Here is a 13906-nt window from a genome sequence, read left to right as displayed (position 1 = left end):
TCAGAATACTAATGCGTTTTATGTATCGCTCTCTACGATGTTGAACACATGACGGTAAGTGATATGATCAGCTTGGCTACGTTATCAAACAGCTAATGATATGTTGCTAATGTTACACAAACCATGTTCCCGTTCGGCATCCTTAGAAATGCTTTAAGCATCATAGAAAGTCAGTGGAGAAAAGCATCATAACATAGTAATATACATCATATACATAATTCACCTGCTATATCGCTATATTTACCCAATTTTTCTTGTGCTCAGACTTTCTTTGGGACACAGCCATTCAAAGGAGAAAATACTCAGCAATGGTGTTGATTGATGAATTTGCATATTAAAGCATAGACATATAAACAAGATTAAAAAATTGATTTTCACCACAGGGGGACTTTAAGAAATTAATACTTTTACTCATCAAGGATGCATTAAATTGATCAAAAGTGACAGTAAAATACATTAAAAAAAAAAAAAAAAAAATGCTGTTCTTTTAAACTTTCTATTCATCAAAGAATCCTGAACAAAGTGATTATGGTTGCCACAAAAATATGAAGCAGCAGAACTGTTCGATAATAAGAAACATTGAGCAAATCATCATATTATAATGATTTCTGAAGGATCATGTGACACTGAAGACTGGAGTAATGATGCTGAAAATTCAGCTTTGATCACAGGAATAAATTACATTTTAAAGGATATTAAAACAGAAAAGAGTTTTTTTTTTTTTATTGTAATAATATTTTAATAAAATTTCACAGACTAAGGCCTGGTTTCACCGACAGACGGGACAAAACGTGCCTTAGAGAAAACATTACTGGTGTGCATCTCGAGACAAACACTGGCACTGAAGAAAATATGTCAGCCATTGCTTTGTCTCGAGATGCACACCAGTAATGTTTTCTCTTTTCTAAGGTTGCGTTCAGTTAAAACAGCTCAAACATGCACTTTAGTCTGGGAACAGGCTTAAGTCTCGTCTGTGAAACCAGGAAAAAATGTTTAACACTAGAACTACCAAGGCAAGTCATTTTGACTGTTTTAAAATTTTGCAATGAAATAACAAAACCCATGTAACTATAGGACCCTGACTTTTGTGTCTAAATGTGTCTATATTTTATTCTATCATTGTTATTTTATTAAAATTACAAGACACAAAAGAGTTTTGAGTATTTCTACCTTGAATGGCCATAACAGTCATACTGACCGTATGCATACAATTTCCATTGTAATTTTACCACATGATATTTTTGCTCTCTGAAACAAATATTGCGTACTAAATCAGTTTGTTTTCTCGCAATTTATTATATTTTCATATTCTTTTCCCGTGACTGTTTTGAGGCATACGTGTATCACTTTCGACTTTGTATCTGTAATTACAATAGCTGTTCTGTGGTTGTCGATTGACTAATACATTTTCACGTACATTAGAATTAAAATGTAGTGTTCTGATGTTTATTATTACCTATCCTAACATTACAGATCCATTTATTCTTAGATTTGATATAGCTTATTGAAATTATATGCACATAATGTATGAGCGTTCAGAATGACTGCTATGGCCATTATAGAATTCCGGTAGTTCTAGTGTTAACACACGTTGTGACACTATATTAGGGCTAAGAGAAATACACAAATATACTTTATTTTACCAATGTAAGGAAGACATTGAACGTTAGACAATGTGTAAAATATGGATGATTTAATTGGTTTCAGGCCCTAGTTGAATTTCTTTGTCTTTTTGTATGTGGGACTTTTATGTTTGGTGGAGAAACATCCTGTAGTTGGCAAAATGGACTTTTATTTTGACAGGAGAGCACCTAGGGGAAGGAAGGCCTTCTTTAAGAGAAATGGCCAAGCAAGTTGAGGAGTGAGGCATGTGAGTTGATCCTGTTTGAATCAAACGGATTGGTTTTTTTTTATAGCCTTCTCCTTTGAAGTCGCTTATGGATTAATTACCCATCGAGATTCAAGAGAAGACTTGTTTTTTGGGGGTGTTTTTGCTATTTCATCACGTTTGGAGGATTATTATCATTTTTCTTGGACATTTTGGTTCGTTTTTTGGGGCTCTAAGGACAATACTACTCAAGCATGGACTATTTGATCAAGGACTCTCGGATAAGTGTTATTTTTTCTGATTTGACTATTGAGTTATCAATATACTTTGTTGGTTAACCTGCTTATGCCTATCTTTGTCTGATTACAAGTGTTGATTCAGTTATTCCCCTTATTCATTAATGCCTTGTGAGTACCCTAAACTTTAAGTGACTACTGGTTTACTTAAATTGCAAGTCCAGTTTGTTACAACGTCTATTATTGTGTGGTATCATCAATTTCACATCCTAAATGGCATATAAACCCGAACAAACTTCCTGTCTAAGTGTGCGGCTCTTAAACAGATCAAGCTGCTTTTCTTTCATTTTATCATTCGTCTCCTGTAATGTTAAGCCATTAAGTGTCTTTGTTTGGCTTGTTCACCTGCACAGAGCGTCTCTGGTTGGTTTGGCATAACAAGAAATCTATTCTAAATGCTTACGGATGCAACAGCCATCCATGCTTGAACTTATCTGACTCGAAAATCACAATGTATTAACTGGCTCTTCCAAGTGAATGAAAACAGCGCCCAGAACGCATAATCATAAGGATAATACAATTACAGCGGAGGCCGGCAGCGTGACGATGAATCAGACGTCTAATCAACACATAGTAAGAGTCGTTCGCACGAACCTGAGATGGAAAACAACTATACTCAATAAAATGGCAATTGCAAACTCACTTCATGCAACAGCAGAAGCTTTAATTTCTACAAATAATATTGTCTATTATTATATAAATAATAATATTTTGTCTATTTCTTTAGAAAACCATTTATGTACCAAAACATTGACCTGAGGAATGAAGCTCAAGGTTACTGTAATGAGAGTTGTTTTAGGGAAAAGGAATCATTTGTACATTCAGACAAAGCTAAACGATCTCGATAACTCGTTTTCTAAGACGAGGTCATTTACAGGAATGAACGGAGCGCTTTATGTTTATGTAGATTGAGTTCTCAGTGCGTGTCGTGAATGCGAAGGTTGTTTTTTCTACAGGAGCTGAACAGAAAGTTAACAAGGCATGTATCTGTACAGCATTGGTCTAATTGTATTCTGCAGGCAAATTACCAATCACAAGCTCATAATTATGCAAATTAGACCCGTGACTGCGCGTCGGCCCACCTGATCCACCGCATCTTACCTGATAAAAGACTATCCGCTATCGTACTGAAGTGCTTTATTAACTAAGAGGTTATTCTCTCAGATCTGGAGGGATCAAGAGTTATTGATGAACAACAGGAGCCTCACGTGTGTTTAATGAACAAACTATTTTCCAAGTCAAATAAGGTGCTTTACCACGGGGAACGTTTAAACTCACATTGATAATCGAAAGTGTCCCAAAGCAAAAGACTCTTAATGTCTTCCTGTTTCTTTTGAATGGGAAGCTGATTATCACACTAAAAGCATTATAAGTGTCAATAACGTAAATTATTAAGGGATTTAAGTGGCACTAAGCAGTCAGTGTTAATTACGACCAACTATTTGTCTTGAAACACATTCATTTATTTATTTATTTTCTGTCATAGTGAGAATGACAGCTTCTGTTATGGCTGGGTGACATAGCTAAACAAATAAAACTATATATGCCACAATAACAATGCATTTTCTTATGTTTTATGTATGTCAAAAAATTGTTCAGTGTTTTTGAAAGAAGTCTCTTCTACTCAACAAGATTAAAATACAGTAAACAATTATATTGTGAAATATTATTACAATATAAAATAACTGTTTTTTATTTAATATGTCACATGATCCTTCAGAAATCATTCTAATATGATGATTTGCTGCTCAAGAAACATTTCTAATAATTATTAATGTTAAAATTTATGACATTAATGTTAATGACATTATGTTAATGTTAAAAAACTAAATTTTTGCTGATTAATATTTTTGTGGGAACTTTTTTCAGGATTCTTTGATCAATAGAAAAGTTCAAAAGAACAGCTTTTATTTGAAATATAAATCTTTTATAAAATTATGAATGTCTTTACTGTCACTATTTAATGCATCCTTACTGAATTAAAATATTAATTTTTTTTTTTTAAATCGTACTGACCCAAAACTTTTGAACGGTAGTGTATATTTTTTACCAAAAGCATTTAAAACAAAAAAATGTCACTCAGAGAGATTTTGTAAATGATGACAAACAAATAATTGAATCTTAAATTTTGAGTCTTAAATAAATTCACCAAACCAAAAACATGAATATAAATCAAACCCATAAATTCAAGTCATTTTTGCTACTAATGAGACTCCTGAAGTGAATACTGTTCTCAAACAAATAAAACATTAATGAGAGCAAAATGAGTCAATCATTTTGACACACTTTCTCAGAAAAAAAACTGTAAATTGTAATTGTATATCAGCTATTTTGTCAACGTTTAGAAGTGCATTAGCATATAGCTGATCTCCAATACTTCATTAACATCATCACAATGTTGCTTAATTATATGGTCAGCAAAATCATGCAGAAATGACATACATCGGCATATTTTCCATACAGTGTACGAGCCGCATCCATCCACAGTGTTTCAGAGCCTCATCGACTGACAGAGGTTTTGACACGGAGCTTTAATTACAGACAAAAGTGTGACTTCGCCGTCAGATCTCCACTTGAGCCTGTCTGGACCTTGACAAGACAACAGTCAACACGTTTGAGATCAATTTATCAGTGTTAAAGTCCCCATCTGCTCTCTCAGGGGTCTGCGCCCATAGCACAGGAAAATCAGAAAGGAAATGTATGTAATGTCATCCGCTAGACTTAAAAGAAAAGATCTGGTCACTTAAACAAAACTTAAAGGGGACCTATGAAACCCCTTTTTACAAGATGTAATACAAGTCTGTGGAGTTTCAGCTCAACATACCCCACAGATCATGTCTAACTCCATGCTCAAAATGGCTCTTTTAGGGTGGAAGCAAAAACAGTCTGTTTTGGTGTGTGTATCTTTAAATGCAAACGAGCTGCTTCTCCCCGCCCCCCTTTCCAGAAGAGGGCTGTGCCTTTACAGCTCGTGCCTCAGACACTCCAACAACAACCTAAGAGGAGAAACGGTATGGCTCCGTTTCCACAGAACTCTTTTTTTTTTCTCCATTATTCTCTATGTAAACACGCACTAGATGGACCTTTTGTTTTTTGTCTTACCTTCACAGCCATTCACACAGAAGGCCCTATCTTACACCCGGCGCAATGCAGCGCCAAGCGTGATGCAAGTGTGTTTTGCTAGTTTCAGCCCAACGCAGTTATCATTTTCACGTCCTGCGCCACGTTGTTTAAATACTGTAGCAAATGCATTTGTGCGCCCATGGGCTGCTGGTCTGAAATCGAGGTGTGTTCTGGCGCATTGTTGGTGCGTTGCTATTTTAAGGCAACAGAAATAGACTGAGCCATTGACCAACTGAACCCTGGTCTAAAGTCAGTGGCGCAATTTTTATTTTTTTTGTAATTTAAAGAGCGAGTTAGTAATGTGCGCCTATAGGCGGGTCCACAACGCGCGTACACTCTGCATATTACACACACAGGGACGCACAGCAGCACACAAACATGCCAAATATTAAAAATAAAAGGATTACAATGTAAAAGATTATTATTGTGTACATAAAGATATGGTGAATCCGGCTTGTCCCGAAGATGTTCTGCTTGCGCACTTTTACCTCACGCACGAGCAGATCCGTTTGCGCTCTGGAGACGCGTTCGGTCTTTCCTCTATCAAATTCCGTCATGTAAATAGCGAATCCGCCATGGCGCGAGCGCAACTGGCATTTAAAGGGAATGGGAGATGAGACTCTGATTGGTTTAACGCACGTATATCCCAAAACACACCCATTACTCATTAAGAGAATAGAGACAACCCTTTTAGACCATGAGCCTGGCGCGACGAACATTTTTCCCGTCGTTAAACTAGCAAAAGTGGATTCGGACTCGCCCTAAGTGAACTCGCGCCCTCGCTTTAGACCATGCGCTTTGAACGTTAAAATAGGGCCCACAATGTGTCTTTGCATCTAAAAATGAGACGCGGGCAGAGGAAAACGCAAGGTGTAGAGACACATTTTTTAAAAGTTCAACTTCTTTTAACTTAAGCGCTGAGTTTTTAGAGCGCTGTAAGATGCGAGACGCAAGCTCAAACACGGTCAAACACATCCGTCCAGCACATTTACACAGAAAAGTAGCGCAGTGGATTAAAAAACACATTCCTGTGTTCATTAATACAGCCAAAACATTTTGATTGTTTATCACGTAGATGAGACTTCTTGTGTTTGCACTAGTTGCTCTAGAGAGGAGATACACATGGCGGACTGCGTACGGCTCACTCAGGGGAGGAGCTAAGCTAATATGTTGTGGGCGGGGCCTGTTGCATTGTGATGTCACAAAGTACAGAAAATGCAAACGTTTTGAAACAGTTTGTTATTTATGGGGGATAAAAAGCAAGCAGTGGGTGGATTTGTACCATTAGGATGGTTGTGTACATACACTGCCGACACACATTTATGATTATAACAGGTCCCCTTGAACTGAAAAGTCTATTAAACCTCCTGATGTATAAAAGAGCAAGATCTGAGTGTTTTGGCTCGGTGGACTCGTGGTTCGTGCCAGCTGAGACTGGCACATCTCCGCACCTTTCATGTCCTCTATTTCTATTAAGATATCCGCAGTCCATTTGTGTCAACCTGGAGAATAACCCTCCACTTTCCCTGATACTCACGTTCATATTTCATTCAGATTCATATTTCATTCAGTTAATGCCTGTGTGCAGCTCTGTTACACACCAGTGTGAATGTGGTGTACATTAATTTAAAAACATTTTAAGATTGCTTATTTAACTATGAAAGCTCATTCCCACCACATAAGAGAATACACTATGGATACACTACATCATAATTATGGCATTAAAAGTCAATATTACAAAAAAAAAAAAAAAAGTATGAGAAATGCATAACCATGAGATGAAAATGATCATTATGAGATAAAAGGACAATTATGACAAGCTAAGTCTTAATTATAAGATAAAAAGACAAAAGTTATAAGATAAAATCATAATAATGCCATTAATTAAGCCATTAAGTCAAAATTGTGAAATAAAAAAGAAACAATGTCATAATTGCCAAAAAACATAACTAAGACTGTTATAATTTTGACTTTGTCATAATTATGACTTCATGTCAATACTTCACCTATTCATGCCATTATTTTTACTGTCATAATTATGACTTTTTATGTCATCATTTCTACTTTCTATCATAATTTGCACTTTTTAATATCTCAATTTCAACATTTTATGTCATAATTATTATATATCATAATAATAAATCACCAAAGCATGTTTTTTTATTTTTCTTGCGTAGAGGAAATGGGCTTTCATAATTAACAGGTATGATATATATGGTGAAACTGATTTCACCAAGTGCAACATGTTCCTGGATCAATATCTTTGCTGATCCTGGAACAACAGTTCAATCAGCCAATCAGATTTGAGAGACAAGTTTGTGTCAAGTTTAGTCTTTCAGCCAGGGTTAGGTGCGTCTACATCAGTGTTATTCACATATCATTTCCCTCTGATTTAGGGATAAATTAGGGTTAGGACACATTTTTTGGACAGGAATGTTACTCCAGGATTAGCAAAATATGTATGTCTAACTTGGCAAAATCACAGTGGCTGATATGGAGCTCTGTGTATACGCATTTGATGGGATTTCGAGTATATTTGTGAGATTGTTGACGTACCTCTTCCCACTGGTGAATGTAGCGGATCAGCCGAGAGAGACGCAGCAGCCTCAGCAAGCTCAGGATCTTAGTGAAACGCACAATCCTCAGGGCTCGCGCCGTCTTGTACACCTCTGAGTCTATGCCCTTCTCCACGATCAGGAAGATATAATCCACCGGGATGGAAGAGACAAAGTCCACCACAAACCAGGTCTTCAGGTACTTCTTCTTGATGGTCTTGGGGTCCAGGATGATGTCGGAATTGTCCTCGATAATGATGCCCGTGCGGAAGTTGAGCACCAGGTCCATGAGGAAGAAGGTGTCGGAGATCACGTTGAAGATGATCCACGGGGTGGTGGTCTCTTCTTTGAAGAAGGTGATGCCCACAGGAATAATGATCAGGTTGCCCACCATGAAGAGAAGCATGGTGAAATCCCAGTAGAACCTGCAAGAGAGACCGGAGAGACTTCATCTAGCACCAGTTCACCCTGCGATTTCACAACTGAACATGTGTAAACGCTGAGGTGTTGTTCTTGTATAATTAGACTGTGTTTTCCTGCACAAAACTATTACAATATTAATCCGGATTCACTCATAATCCCATTTTGCAAGCATCATGTAAATGCATAAACTGTTTGCAATGACGAAAGAAAGACACTCATTCAAAAAGACAGCTGGCGTGTGAATGTATACATTGAATTTTTGGTAAGGAGTGATGCATTAACTAATATTAATATGAGCAATGCATTTGGGTAACACTTTATTTTGTAACGCTTTAGACATTCTACTAACTATAAGTAACTTTGCAGCTACGTCAACTCGCAGTGATTAGAGTATTAATAACTTAATATCTGCAGACACTTTATTTTAATGCTCCTCAACAGACATTTTACTGACTATAAGTAACTTTGCAACTACATGTCAACTTATTCTACTAACCTGAACACTTAATCCAAACCTAACTGTCTACTAATAACTGCTAGTTGACATGTACTGCATTTGCAAAGTTACTATCAAACTTAGGACTATCAAAATAAAGTGTAACTTGGGTTATAGTAGGTATTAATATGTTTGTTAAAATTAGTTAATAAAAGTACAACTATTCATTGTCAGTTCATGTCAGCTCAAGTCCATGATTATTATATTAACATACAACTTTAGATTTTAATAACGTATTAGTAAATGATGAAATGAACATGAACTAAGATGAATAAATGCCTTAGAAGTATTTTCATTGTTAGTTCACATTAACTAACGCAGTCAATATTAACAAATTCCAATGCATTACTGAAAGCTTGAAAAAAAATATTTGGAGCGAGGAGGACTTTAAACATTTAAAGAAATATCACGGCCTGCATTTGTGAGATTCTCATGGCCTACATTCTGCAGTTCATGTGTGTTTCTGTTTAAAAACATGCATGAGAATTAATGAGTCGATTAAATAACGGTAATTTCCTGTTTATTCTGATTGTCATTTAAATGCATAGAGAAATATTCTGATAGCTTTCAATCCAATAAGTCTAATGACATTAAACATTTCTAATGTGAATATTATACATTCATTAAATAATGAATATGATTATTCCTGTGTTGTGAGGATTATAATGCTTTCAGCATGCATGTCACACACATTAAACAGGTTTTGTTTTGCATACTATAAATCAATAACATTAGCACTGCAATGAAGCAATGCATTATAATACGAGAAAGCTTTATATTGACCTTGTAAAGAGGGCTAGAGTGCCGTAAACCTCACAAGACCCTTGATATTTGAGTCTCAAACGGCTGTGACGGGTGAGAGTCAATTCCTGAAGGTCTGAAATAAAGCATGGAGCGGATATGATCGGTTTCCACGTGGTGCTGCACACGTGTGCAACTCAAGGTCACAGCAGAGCGCTAAGGTGCATGCTGACTCATAACTGGAGACTGATGCAACAATGGCCGTCTCTTTATGCGAGGTTTGCACAGCTGATCGTCTCTAAGAACTGTCGAGGGTCTTTGATATGTCAAGATGACATTTGAAAGGAGTGGGAGTGTTGAAAAAGATATGCATCTGTTTCAGGTTTTTCTACGCAGATGATGCAAAATGATGAGGATGTGGGCATGTTTTTGCATGCAACCTCATGCAAAGATTGCATGCACGCACATTCTCATCATTAACAGCAGTGATCTAAAGACATTATGACCCAAACAAAGTCTCAACACCGCAAATTAAAGCACATAATGCATTGCAACAGCTCAGGTTCTGGGGGCCTTCGATGATTTACATCCCACATAATCATTTAAAGTTACAATAAATAATACTTATACATGTTGCATAAATGACAGACTAAAATGTGAAATGGACATGAACCCTGAGCAATGCAAACATTGTTTCATTAGATGCAAATCATAGACTGACTGTGGCGCTGTCCACTTAGAGAGGTGCTGAAATGACATGACAACATGACCTGATCTGTAGAATAACACTAGACTGAAAGTTTGGCACACGCCTAAATTGTATTTATTGCTTCAATATTTTAAAACCTATCAGTGACACTTGACATATGTGCATTATGTGGCCATGAGGCAATCAGATTATCTCAGAATGAATGTAAATATGTTCAAATCTAATGCAGCATATCGACTAGACAAAACTGCTTATGTGCTTCAGTGTATTTGGTGTCACATTGTTACGGTTTTCTCGTCAACCAAATGTGATCTAGTCGGTTAAAAATAAATCCAACTCAGCATGAAAACTACTGGACGACAAATGCTTAGTCTAAAATCACAATGCTATTGCTTTTTTTTTGTGGTTTTTATAACCATAAGAATAACATACCTCAATATTATGAAAGAATAATATAATACTCGTGTGTGTTCAGGTTTGGCTGCTTTTGAGGGCCAGGTTGTGCAAGGGTCTTCACAAACATAGCAAAATATGTTAAAAACTGACTAGTGAGGACAAATAAAGTATTTGAAAGGGTCATAAATCAGTCAAATCATGCTTAGCTTTAAATCTACTTAACAGGTTTGTGTGAGGGGTTTGGTTTAAGGTTCGGTAAATACAGTGCGGTTCAAAAGTCTGAGACCACTAATATAAAAATGTATTCATTAATATTAATCTGAGAATGCATCTGTTGCTTTAATGACAGCAGCACTGAAGCTGACATAAACAAAACCTGATGATCATGTCACTAATTATGCAGGATCTTAAAGATCTTGGTAACAATAAGGTTTCATGTGTTAACATTATGAACTAACAATAAACAATAATCAGTTTAAGGTACCGTGAACTAAAACGAACATGATTGTTTTATTTTTATTAACTAACATTATCAAAGGTTAATCAGTGCTGTAAAAATGTATTGTGCATTGTTAGTATGCATTAACCAGTGAGTGAGACCTTATTATTAAGCATGACCAATATCTGTTATTATGCATAAGATATAACAATTTTCCAAAATCCTCAAATGCAAGCGAAAGAAAAAGCATCTACACTTTTTGGATCCCATGCTCAGTCGCTGTTGGTCAAAAACATGTCCAAAGTTTCTCTCACCTGAAGTCGCTGTACGGGTGAATGATCCAGTTTCCCGCCGATTTCACGCGCTCCTGCTCCTTCTCCACCGCCTTCTGGCTGCCGTACATGCGCAGGGAGAATTTATTGACCCCGGGCTGCAACATGCTACTGAACTGCCTCTGCATGAAGCTCGTCTGGCTGTCCCGGCTGTCCCGGGTCTCGGTGTCCTCCTGACCGCCATCCTCGGATTTGAGGAACGTCACCGAGTTCCGGGGCTGCTGCTGTGCGCCGTGGATCGAAGACGAGGCTTTCCTGCTGGGAGTGTTGGAAAAGGACACTTTGGAATCCTTCTTCTCCGGGAACCCGGGGTTGTTCGAGGCGTCCTGCCCCTGCGTGCTGGTTCCGTCAACGCTGGTCGTTGAATTGCACGCTGTCCGCTTAAACCCGTCCGTCTTGGACATGATGGACCGGAGGCTCCCGGTGCCGGAGTCCCGCCTGCACTCCCCGTTCTTGTTGCATTTCATGCTGGAAAGCGGTGCTGAGGGATTGCCGTCGCCTTCGGCTGCATTACAAGGCTCTACCGTCACGGTGGCCACTACGGTAGACGCTTTGCCTCCTCCTCCTCCGCCCTTAACGGTGTCGTGGCGACCCGCAGAAGAAGCAGCATCACCCGGGCGCGCATCAGTGGAAGTGGAGCTCCTGGACGCGCCTCCTCCTCCTCCTCTTTCTCCTCCTCCTCCTCCTTTAATCTGCTGTGCGCTCCCTCCTCCACCTGCTCTCCTCAGTCGCGGATGCTGAAACTTGGATTCCTCCTCCCCATCTTCCGTCTCCTCCGTGGCGACGTGATTGGGTTTCGGGTTCGAACCGGAGGCGGCATCCGAGTTGGACTCTAGGCAACTCTTAGCGGTGCTTTTCCCGGCGCAGTGATACGCCGGCGCGCTCTTATGGGCCGCTTTCTTCGTCATGGCAACATCCGAACCGGGCGAGAGCTCATTCCGGTCCATGTCATTCACAGGATCAGATTTGGCCTGTAATTATCTTTGCGGGAAACCAATCAGCAGGGATGATGGGTGAGAGAGAAAGAGAGAGAGAGAGAGAGAGAGAGAGATAGAGTGAGACCTACGTGATTTCTTTGCCAACAAAATGAAACAGCTTTTAGTTTATTAACTGTTTGTTGGTTCACTCTCTGAGTCTGAGTGCATTTTCCATTTCAATAAGTTGGATGCTCTAACAGATAGGCTAAACAATGTTGCATTGCGTAATTTCAATCTATATTGTCAAATGATATCTAATGATATAGTATGTCTTATGATAACAGGGTTTAAAGTTATTCAGCTAATTCAGGCATTGTGCTCAAGGTCATGACATATAATAACATATAAATGTAAAACACGTGACAAACAAATACATGGCTTTACGCACTTCCTAAAATGATGTCATTATAGCAACTGCGCATTATTTAATAACAAGATTTGCATATAGTCACACTTTAAATGTTTTAATTTAAATATAGAAATTAAAAACGATGAAAACACATGAAAACAATACATTACTAAAAATTAGCAGTATATAAAAGGCAGATGTTAGAAACACATCCTCCTAACGAAAAAATAATAATATTAATGGATTGCTGATGTTTTAACATGCACATAATAGCATGATAAATGTGTGTGACACATTCTTTATTCACGCATACGAGCACGTTTCGTTTTTTATTAATTTGTTGTCTTCACAGTCCTGCTGACTTGATGAAGTGATCAATCATAAATCTATTGTGCTTATCCAGAAATCTATAAATGACTAAGGTCACGTGCATAAACAGATGGCTGGAATATTTAAAGCTACTATTGTCGCATAAACAGTCTGGCACTTTTGCAGTCTAAAAATGCAGATGTCGTCATCATGGCGTTGTGATGTCACATCGGTAGAGGATGCGCTCAATGACAGGCAACAGTGCGATCAGTCAGACTGATGTGTGGCGCCACCTATCGGCACACACACTGAACTACAGTTGAGTTTTAGACAACCACTGGGGTCACTCAGCTTTAAACACCTGTTGAATCTCTTCAGAATTAGAGATAGAGAGATATATACAGAGAGATCCCATAGAGGGACAAAAAACCTCGAGCTGAGATACTCTTCAATTAATAATGCAGCAATAATGTTCAAAAGTATATCAAACATATACTGTAGATGCAATGATGGCCATCAAAGTGTTAAAAATAATCTGATAAAAAAATGCATGGATAAGGATAAAAAATAAAATAAAATACTGACTCCACATTTTTGTAAGAAATTATATTATCAGCATAATAATTTGAGAATGTTATATTATATGCTTGAAAGATATGAGAATTCAGTGATATATCTAGATTTATGGTTAAATCAGCACTAAATAAAACAAAAAAATCTAATAAATATCACATATTTTAGATTATATTAACGTAAAATAAGTGACAAACGAATACATCATGTGCTTCCTATAATGATGATTATGAATATATCATGGTAACTGCATATTACTAATAACAAGGTTTGCATATAATGTTTTAATAACACAATAACAGAAGCAAAAGAAAATTCATTGGTTTAGTGATCTAGAAATGCTGAAATACTTAAAACATG

The 13906-nt window shown here is 37.5% G+C and overlaps 1 protein-coding gene across 1 annotated transcript in view; it reads right to left on the bottom strand.

The window, feature by feature from the left end:
• Positions 1 to 12285, bottom strand: part of LOC311085977 (potassium/sodium hyperpolarization-activated cyclic nucleotide-gated channel 2) — a gene marked incomplete at its 5' end in the record, with an annotated part of 66469 nt that extends 54184 nt beyond the window's left edge. The window contains 2 exons of the mRNA XM_084118597.1: positions 7804 to 8227; positions 11321 to 12285. Of these exons, the coding sequence (XP_083974723.1) occupies positions 7804 to 8227; positions 11321 to 12285 (1389 nt within the window). The remainder of the gene's footprint in view (positions 1 to 7803; positions 8228 to 11320) is intronic.
• Positions 12286 to 13906: the final 1621 nt, after the last annotated feature.

Source organism: Abramis brama (assembly GCF_963993115.1).
Source record: "Abramis brama genome assembly, chromosome: 7".
NCBI classification, from domain to species: Eukaryota; Metazoa; Chordata; class Actinopteri; order Cypriniformes; family Leuciscidae; genus Abramis; species Abramis brama.
The sequence above is the reverse complement of the archived record's forward strand: the minus strand, read 5'-3'. Positions and strand labels throughout refer to the sequence as shown.